The sequence below is a fragment of the Silene latifolia genome, chromosome 11 (assembly GCF_048544455.1).
Source record: "Silene latifolia isolate original U9 population chromosome 11, ASM4854445v1, whole genome shotgun sequence".
Classification (NCBI taxonomy): domain Eukaryota; kingdom Viridiplantae; phylum Streptophyta; class Magnoliopsida; order Caryophyllales; family Caryophyllaceae; genus Silene; species Silene latifolia.
Genome location: NC_133536.1, coordinates 128,450,942 through 128,461,904, shown reverse-complemented (window position 1 = coordinate 128,461,904; position 10,963 = coordinate 128,450,942). Strand labels below are relative to the sequence as shown.

Genomic DNA, 10,963 nt, shown 5'->3' with positions numbered 1-10,963 from the left:
TTAGAGATGTAAACGATCTCCACCGTCTCCTTCTGAACAGGGGGGATGGAAGGTGGAGCCGATGTCGACGCCATCACCGCCGAAGGCTTTGTTTTTCGAGTATGGCGCGGCATGTTACTAACAACTTTCGCCTGAGCCTCCACCGCATTCAAGCTTTTCAGCCGTTGGTCCATAAGATCATTCGGCGACGTCCTACGGTCATGGGCCAGAGCCTTGGGGTGCAGGTTAGCAACGGTTTTGTCTTTGTGCAGCCCCATTCTCCGGAGGATATCCTCAGACAAGTCCCGTCCAAAGTGGTCTGCGAAAAAAAAAAATAAAAGCAAGAATTAAGTAGAAGAAATAAATCGAAATTCGAAAAACAGGAACATTAAGAGCGGTGATGGGCCTCACACCGACCCCACTCACCCTGTGCTAGGGCCGGTATGAGGCCGACATGGCAAAGCGGCTCATCCGAAGAATGATCTCGCGTTGGGGAATCCATTTTTTCGACACCCCACCCTTGTCCGCCTCAAAAAGCCTCATCGCCAGCTTCTCATCCTCTGAAAGAAGGACCTTGCTGGCATCCATCTTGAGCTTCTTCCGGCTGACCCATCTGTCATGCTCCGCCTTAGTCTCACACCGCAAATTCACTTGGTGCTGAAAGGAGAGGGGCAGCGGATAGTCATCCGGCACCTTAACATACACCCACCGATCTCTCCAGTCTTTACAAGAAGTAAGTTTGTCAACAGAAACATAACCTTTCTCCGTGTGCACACCGTACCAACCGACGCGACCATCGATTGACGGGAGATAATGAAGCCGGCGGAATAAATTCACCGTCGGGGCCTCCCCCTTGAAGAGACAAAGCCACACAAAGCCGACTATCGTCCTCATGGCCAACGGATGCAGTTGGGCCACGGCGACGTTCATAGCTTTAATGATGGCCATCACGTACTCATTCAGCGAAAACCGGAGCCCGAACTCCAAGTGTCGCATGTATACGCCGGTATGGCCCGGCGGAGGGCAACAGACGGCCTGACCCTCCTCAGGGATAACAATCTTGTACCCCCTGCCAAAAAAGAAATGGCCCTCGAAAAATTCCTCACCGAACAACCGCCAACTTATGGGTCCAAGTTCGGTCAACGCGCACCTTGCAGACGTCACCGTGATCCATAACGTACCGCCTCACCTCTTTGGGACGAGCCTCTTCAGCATCATCACCAAAATCGTCTGCGTCATCATCGACATCAGAGTCATCCTCCCATTCCTCCAAAATTCGAGGATCGACTTCAGGAGAAGGAGACCTGGGGCCCCCAGGCCTTATCAGGAGGGCGTCCAACTTCTCCCCCTCATTGAGGAAAGGATCCCCAACATATACACAACTAAACCTAAATACACTATTCATCTGGTAATATCTTCCTTATCTCTCTACATTATACATTCAGCCAAGTAACAACTTATCCTTTAAGTTTACTGACTTGAGCGTCGGAGTGAGTACGCTTGGCATAAAGCCAAGCCCTCAGTTCGTTCATTGTTGCAGGAGAGACCGAGAGGAACGATTAAGGCCAAAGGAGAATCCAACTCAAGACATCATTCAACAAGCCACGGGTGGTAACTATACTTGCTCTGGAATTACACCCGGAACAGACATAGTTGGAAAACTCTCAGTAGCTCCAGGCCATAAAGTATTCATGTTAGCCATGACTGATTACTTCTTCAAGTGGATTGAAGCATATTCTTTCAAGCAAGTACTGAGAAGGAAGTGATATCCTTCATCAGGAAAAATATCATATGTAGATATGGAGTCCCTTCAGAGATAATATGTGACAATGGCACTCAGTTTGTCGGAAAAAGAACCAAAGTTGTCTGTGCTGAATGGAACATCAACTTGGTAACTTCAACCCCTGGCTACCCAAAAGCAAACAGGAATGTTGAATCAAGCAACAAGGTAGTCATTGGCTGCTTGAAAAAGAAGCTAAAGAGTAGACGAGGTAGATGGGCAGAAGACCTTCCATTAGTACTGTGGGCAGACAGGACAACCTCAAAGACCTCAATAGGCCAAACACCATATTCCTTAGTATATGGTTTTGAAGCAGTCATCCCCGCGAAAGTACATGTGCCAACCTCAAGATATAACCTGAACAAAATAGAAGCAAACAACTGCCTGATGCAGGATAACCTAATCCTAACAGAAGAGTTGAGAGACTCTGCCAAAATCAGGATAGCGTCATATTAACAAACAGTAGCTAGAAATTATAACAAGAATGTCAAAATCAGAGTTTTCAGTGAAGGGGACCTAGTCCTACGAAAAGTATTCCCAAACAAAAAAGAAAAATCAGCAGGCAAGCTAGCCTCTGTATGGGAAGGCCTATATTTAATAGACTCAATCGTCGGACAAGGAGCATACAGGCTACAAAATCTATGTGTATCTATGTGTATTTTACTTACACTTATTTGGTATATACTTAAACCCTGCATGTTCTGCCAGTCAGAACTGCTTGCTTTACATGTCGAACATGCAAATTCTATGTGTATCTTATATGCAAAACTTGTATGTTCTACCTTGCTCATATATGTCCTAGTATAATATTTGTAATCCTGAAAAGTTATGCATAATCTGTTATTACATGAATAAGTCTTCAGGATTGAGGGCTACTCTATTATTGAAAGGATTCAAAAACCCTCTAATTAAACTCCTTTAATTTTATATCTAAGTAATTCATTAAAAAGATGTTGATCTTATGCATGCATAACATAATAAAATATTAAAGTAAGAAAAAGGTTCCTTACAATGATGAAAAACGGTTTTAAAGGGCACAAGTAAGAATACCTTTCTTACTTGTTCTTGAGCTCAAAATAAATGGATGATTCCCTTTGTCTCAAAAGTATGAGAACCTCCTATCAATTGCACCAAGACTACCCCTTAAAACTACTAATTAATTGACTAGATTATATTAGTAGTTAACTTTAAATATAATCTAATATTATTTTGTATTACTACTTCTAGTAATTTATAAATTAGATGTTTAGAACAATTATCTCTCAAACTTTATTTTAGAGAAAATGTGAAGAGTAAGAAGTAAAAATTAAGAATTAATGAATGAATAAGAACAATTCTTATTATTGTTTGGGGAGTGGAAAACCGGTGGAGGGAGAGGAACAAGGGAGCCAATGCATGCAAAAAATACTTTTTCAATTGTAACACATTTAACCTCATGTCCCTCTCGGCTTGCACAAGTAACTTGTGCAATTCTTCAAGAGACACATCCTTGTCTTGCATGTTAAAATTCACCCGGAATTGAACATATGCTTTGACTTTGGACAGGGAGTGTAGAATCCTATCTACAATGAGTTCTTTGGGGATTTCAACCTTTTGAATTTTCAAGGTCTCGACAAGCTCCATGAGTTTGAGCACATGAGGGCTAACCTTTTGGCCCTCTTTGAAGTCGAGATCAAAGAATGCCGCGGCCGCCTCATATTGGACGATCCGCGGAATTTGTGAAAACATTGTCACAAGCTTGGAGTAAATCTCATTAGCATTGCCCATTTTAAAGGCTCTCCTTTGGAGGTCCGCCTCCATCGCAAATATCAAGACATTTTTCATTGCGGCGGACTCCTTTTGGTAAGCCTCATATGCTTCCCTAGTGGCGGCGGTCGACCTAGTAGTAGGTTCAGGTGGAGAGGCCTCGGTAAGGTAACGAAGCTTGTCGTCACCTTGGGCGGCCAATTTGAGTTGGGCATCCCAATCGGAGAAATTTGACCCATTCTTTTCAAGTTTACATCGATCCATGAAGGATCGGAGCCATGAAGTATTAGCGAGAGGCGTGGCGTTTGGTGTTGGTGTTGCCATTTGTTATGAGAAAAAGAAGTGGTCTACAAAACAAAATATAAGGAGTAAAACAAATGTCGTTTTAATAATAATACTCGTAAAATGTATGATTTAAACAAGTTTTATGCATTTTTCTAGTGACCTCTACCCAACTAGATAAATGATTCCAAGACCCAAATTCATATCAACTTAGGCACGGGATAGCCGATGGAACCCTTATTAATATAACTCGGTGGATTAACGTTTAATCGATTCTACTTTTAGAACTCTTGGTCGATAAAATTACTCCAATGTTTATCTATAGCCCGGAACACATGCGACTATGGTCACGAATACTTCCGTTAAGTTCAATCCAAATTTCGAATAAATGTGTCCCTGATCCAAATTCACATTAATTTGGGCACGGGTTGGCCGATGAAACCCTCATCAACATGAATTCGGTGGATAGACATTCATCACCCACTTCCCCTACGTAACAAGGTTTGTACCCCGGGATGGCCGAGTGCACTCCCTCGCGAAATAGGTTTTCATGGTTTCTACTATTTGGTAAGGCTATGTCTCAATTAATTGTTTTAGCGAGAGGTCATGTCAATATATTATCTATCACGATTTAAGTGAACTAAAGCGGTGAACTACGATAATTGTATTTGACACGGTCGATTAACTCGATGAAAGAAGATGCATGTTTTAGTTATGGCGATTTAGCGATGCATGCGACATAAAATAAAATGCAAGCATAAAATAAATAAATCCTAGTATGGCCTTTCCTAAAATAGAAAAACTATTTAACTATTACATATTCGGAAACCAACACCATTGGTCCCTTGAACTTCGGTTGTGGCACGCATCTCGAGGTATGTATCGCCATCTTGAAGAAATCCGTCTTTGGGAAACTCCGAGATAAATAAATTACATAACAAATTACATAATTTCCTATCATACATTTGTAACTAAAATAAAATAAATCTATTAAATTACAAAACGGTGATACGAGATCACAATAAAATTACAACCGAATCGATATTCCCATACATTCGGGAAATACCAATTAAAAAACTAAGGCCATACTAAGTAAAATTACATAATTCAAAAATTACATAAATTAAAATTATGACAATCAGAAAGAAAATGCAGCATTATAATATGTATGAACATGCCCAATTTTATGCTAAATCGCCTTTAATTAGCCAATATCGTATATTACTCGGTTTTTACGGATTTGCGTGATTTCAACATTTTATAATCACAAAAATTACATAAATTCATATTTATGCATAAGTTAATTACCCTAACCTCTTAGGACTCAAAATTTAGTCTTTACTAATAATTTGACCATAATTAACTCATATTTATAAAATTGTTCATTAATGGACTAAAAATTACAAAAATAAGCTATAAACTTCAAATAAATCACAAAATTTCAAATAAATTTGAAATTTGAAATTTAAACTCATGAACATTCTGGAAAAATACCATGACACTCATAATGTTCAAAACCTTAGATCAAAAATTTCGAAATTTTTCCGGAAAAACAATGTTGCGGTTTATCGGTTTTAACTAAAATAATCATAAAAACATGTGAAAAATTATATACATTAACTTTTCAATTTTAGATCTGAAAAAGATAATAAAATGCAACATTGGACGTTTTTCCTTAGTCATAGATTATGTTTTATTAAATTTTCACTAATAATGTCACTATTTATGCTATTTTTCTTCAAAAATCCATAAATCATGCAAAAAGACTTCACTATAGCCCATTATTTTACACACATCTTGTAAAATTGCATGTGACAACATACTAAATTTCTATGACCAGATTCGAAATTTATCTCATATTAACCTATTTTTCACCTAAATCCGAATTTAATAATGAAAAATCCATTTTTGAGCATAAGAAGTCCAAAACTTATGAAAATTTACAGGTTATCTCAAAATAATATATGTGACAACATATCCAAAAATCACTGGAAAATTCGAAGTATAGCTAATTTTAGACCGAAAAAGACATTTTTACTCATAAAATCACATTTAAATGCCATTATTGTATAATATGAACAATAAAAATCCGTAAATTTAACCAAAATATCCTAAAACATTTTAGGACCAGAAATTTTAACATGCATGAATTAATTTCGTGATATATCATAATAACACAAATTTTACAAGTTTTATATGTTAATCTTTATAACTCGGAAAAACTTTTAACCGATTTGCATGCAAACAACCATGGCTCTGATACCAATTGAAGGAAAAGTAGATCTATATACTTACATATTCATATATGTTTTAATTTAATTTGTCATAAAATTAATGATTGATCTTATGCATGCAAACATTAAAACAAAATAAGGAAGAAACATTGTTCTTACATTGTGATTTTCGGTTTAATGGGCACAAGAGAGATCACCTTTCTCTCTTGTTCTTGAGCTTTCCCTTTTGGATGAACTAAGACCCAAGTGTAGGATCTCTCCCAAGGATTTATACCCAAGGCTTACTCTTAATTAAAATTAATATAATAGTTACTAGTACAATATTAATCTTGTAAGAAAAATGACCCAAAAATATTATAAAACACTTAATATTTTCGGTTTTGGGAGAGAAGAAGAAGAGAGCTTTTTGTCTCTCTAGAATTCTTATTTTTGGATGAGTAAAGAATGAATAATGCACTACAACATTTTAGTGTGTTATTAGGTAAAATAAGATGATAAACCATAATGGTTTTTCCATCTCAAAAACCGGGTAGGAGGGAAGAGGAGGGAAGAAAGGAGACCCAATGCATGCTCTTGTTTGCCTTCACAATGCAAACTAGGGTTGCATGGCTAGGCTATCATGCAAATAATTGTGTTTTCCACTAATTTAAACAACACAATATTTAGCCTAAACCCCTCTAAATTTCGGTACATTAGATAATATGGATTCCATATTATTTTTGTCAATATGTCACATGTCATATGTAACATAAATTTGTTATTTATTTTGAACATGTTAAAAATCAACGTATTAATAAAAATACGTCATATACAAAAATCAACTTAGTAATTCATAATTACTTGTACCAAAATATTTCTCCAATTATAAATCACAATAAATTGTATTTATAATAATTCATTCAATTTAATTGTTTCCTTAAACAATAATTTCATCTGAGTAATGATACAATTCAATTACTCAGACCGTATCTCATTTAATCAAATTTCAATGTGATACGTAAATTTTACTTCCAAAATCGTCCGTCAATTTTCAAGTAATTTAATTAACTCGTAACGTTATACGATTAATTAAATGATCAATTAAGAGTGTTACCCTATAGGTATGACCTAGGGGTCAATCGATCACCACCGTCGCACGACAAGAAATGTCAAACTCTAGTCACCAATCATTACCGATATATGTTGACCAGTTGACAGTAAAAATTACTTCCCAATTGTATTCTTTATAATGAGATTTAAACATGTGATCATCATGATCAACAGTCGTGATCGCATTATTGTCGGAGGACACATATTCCAACATTGTCTCGAATTGGACTGTGCTTGGCTCGTTTTTATGCGACTGTGTTGGCTGTTTTGGAGCGTTTTCGTTGTAGTGTATGGTCAGTTTGGGGCAGCCGTGGAGGGGTGGTCAGGCGGGCTGCTGTTAGCGGGCTGTGGCTGGCTGTAGGCTGTTGGTGTGGCCATGGCTTGGCTGTTTTTGAGGTGGTCTCGGGTGGGGAGGCTTGTGTACACCATATTCCCATAACCCTTTGTTTCCTTTTCGTGTTGGTATGCCTTAGATAATTAGCCCTATTATGTTTATTCAATTGAGTTAGTTATATTTCTCAATTGGGCTTGCACATATGTATCTTATGTTACTGGGCCAAACTTACTATGGGTACCCTTGGTGCCAAGTTCGAGTTATTCGAATTATTTAAATTCTGTCTCATGCCTTATATGACATAATTCGTTAAATATCGTTCATTCATATATTTTTCTCACATTAATCATAAATGTGGAATTTATTATTTATTCAAGTCAAAATTTGATGAAATGTCTCATTTACCTATAATATGAGTTTTTAATCCGTTCATTCTCATTTATTTATCGTATCTCAAATATGAGTGAATTATTCTACTTGTTTAGTTAAATTGAGTAATTTATAATTGAATGCTTGTTTTGCTTATTATAAATGGTTCATTTCCGTTTGTTTACATTTTTATCCAAGTGACAAATATTAAAAAAAATGGGTTATTTGTTCATGTTTATGAATATAATTTGGCATGAAATGTCTTACTTGGATTACCATCGGCTCATTTCATTAGTAGTCTCTTTCCAAGTTGATTCGTATCGCTTGGTTGAGTCGTGTTCGTTTGATAATGCCTTTATGCTATACCGTATTGCTTGACTTTTCTTTACGCCTCTTTCGGACTGTCCTGCCGATTGTGGGTTTAGCTCATATCTTCCGGCTCTTTCGGACTGTCCTGCCGATTGTGGGTTCTCGATTTCCGATTTAGGGTTCGGGTCTTGGATGCGGACTGTCCTACCGCATGTCGAATCGGGAACTGTGCTGTCCCGAGAGTCTGGCCAGATTTAGACTAGTACTGAGTCTTAGGAGTACCATTGTCGTCCTACCAGGGGAATTATATATTGATATATGAGTAGTAAAGGTCTTGCTTGGTTATAAATATTGGTATTTGTCTGTTGTTTGTCTTGGTCCTATCAGACACTAGGGGTGAGCTATAAGCCCGCTAGTTGCGATATGATCGTCAGGATTGATGTTCCCATCCGTTCTTATGGTGAGATGCAAGCCATAAGTATGAATGTGACATTAGTAGCCACGTCCCGTGCAATGTTTGCTAAGTGGTTTTCCAAATAATGGCTACGGTTTCTATTCTTGTAGTTTGCATTGGTTGATCCCTTACTTAACTGTTTCACATGATTCAGATTCTAATCTCATATCCATGTTGTAATTCCTTGAAATGCGTGCCTTTGCATAAATGACCGTATTCTTATCTTTCATATTTATTAATTATTTCACATGAATAATGAGTCTCCATTATGCTAATATTGATCTATCATATTCCATCTCATTTAATTGACATGTTTAAATATATAAGCTTGATGTTCATATCTTTTGTAAGTATATTACATGATTTATCTAATTGAGTTCTTTGTTGTGTTCATTTTAATATTTTGTGGCTTGAAGAACCTTGAGTTACTCCCCACTAACTGTGGCGTTCATATTTACATGAATGACAGGTATTAGTTGGTGCATTCATGGGGTGAAGACATGTGTGAGCTAGCGAGCACTTTGGCCTAGTTGTCGGTTTATTGGGATAGTTTAGACTCACCTTTGATTGTTTTGTCATTCGAAGGATATATTTTCCCTCACCTTTGACTATCACGTTTGTATAATTTAATCTTTATTTCCGCAATCTTTATTTGTGTTTTAGATATTTATGAACCCGCGCTTTAAATTTTAAAAGTTTTAAAAATTCCTAAATTTCCGCTTGAATTTTATAAGTTATAATTTCCGCGTTATCGCGGGGTGTCACATCTGGTAATTCATAAAGCTTGGTCGTGGCAAGAGCTGCTATAGTATTCTTATGAGTAAATTCTTTTGACTAGAGACTATTCGCCCAAGTTGGCAGAAACTTCTGATTAGCTTTGATTTATGCTCTACGACTGTCGTAAATGAGGTCAAATGAGTATATTTTGGGTTATGATGAAATGTGGCTAAACAAAGGGAATATTGTAATAGGAATTGTCCACCTCTTGTCAGGGTTGTTTGAAATCTCAAGGCCACTCGAGGAGTAGTAAACTTGAAATGCGTGGCCACGCTCGGAAAGTATCTATGGTAGATAATTCCGGTCAAAGAGTTACACTCCAGATCGAGAAAACCACTCAAGATATGATCAAGTTCAAGTACGACCTGCGAGACACCTTGCATTGAGTAGGAGATTGTAATAGGACAAGAGAATTGGTGACGCACACTTGTCTCGGATAAGTGGGAGATTGTTGGAGTATGTGTCCTCAACAATAGTGCGATCACATGTTTAAATCTCATGTTAAGAATGCGCAAAAGATGATTCCTTTATATAGTCAACTAATCAACATTTATCAGTAATGATCAGCTAACTAGAGTTAGACATTACTGTCGTTTGACGGTGGTGATCAGTTGATCCCTTAAGGTCACACCTAAAGGACAATTCTCTTAATAGACAAATTGATTACTTGTATGACGATACAAGTTAATCAATCCCTTAAAATTGAACAATTCACTTGTGAGAGAGAATACAAATATCTTATTGTAATGGGATTAAATAAGATTTATTTTAGTAATTGAAATATTTTATTACTAAAATTGATTATTGTTTGTTAAATAATTGAGATAAGAATGAATGGTTAATTATAATTACAATATGTTGTGAATTATAATTAAATGACCCATTTTATTTATGTGATCAAGTATCACTAGTCAATTTGTTGTGTGTGATTTAATTAATTTATAAAATGATATTTATTTGATAAATATGCATTAAATTAATTAATAATGATGCGTGTCTTTTATATGATGTTTTATACCTCATTTTACACGCATTTCAGAGCTCATTTGTGTAGTTTAAGCTACCATTTCCCCTATTTCCGTCTACTTTCGTGTTTTTGTACATTATTGCAGAAATGTGAAGAATTCAACAGAAATTGAGCTAAATCCGTCCCCGAGTATCCTGCATTGCATTTTGACGTGGAGTATTCACTTAAGGAACGAGCTTGGTGCGCATTTCAAGGCCCGAAAGACAAATCCACGAGATCATAGAAGTCAAGTACCAGCTAAAGCAGTCGATCGACCAGTACCCTTAGTCGATCGACCAACTCACGGGATCCAGAGGCTACTGTACACTGCTAGTCAGTCGATCGACCACCCTGCTTAGTCGATCGACCACACCGCTACTTCAGACGAGAATTAAAAGATCGGGGAAAAGCAAGCCCATTATGTTTAGGTTTTGGAAATAAAAGTTACGTTGGTTTGCTATATAACGTAACCTAGAAACATCAGAATGAGGATCGAATTATTATCTAGTTTTACATTCAGTTCTTTAGACAATAATTAGGGTTTGGAATATTGGTTTGCATTGGATTTTCGTTCGTACTTTCAATCATTCCGTTACAATTCTTC

The 10,963-nt window shown here is 36.9% G+C and overlaps 1 protein-coding gene across 1 annotated transcript; it reads left to right on the top strand.

The window, feature by feature from the left end:
- The first annotated feature begins 1,679 nt into the window (after positions 1–1,679).
- On the top strand, positions 1,680–2,215 carry LOC141613976 (uncharacterized). Its single transcript, XM_074432721.1, has 2 exons — positions 1,680–1,727; positions 1,820–2,215. The coding sequence occupies exons 1-2, from the start codon at positions 1,680–1,682 to the stop codon at positions 2,213–2,215; spliced, it is 444 nt and encodes a 147-aa protein (XP_074288822.1).
- Positions 2,216–10,963: the final 8,748 nt, after the last annotated feature.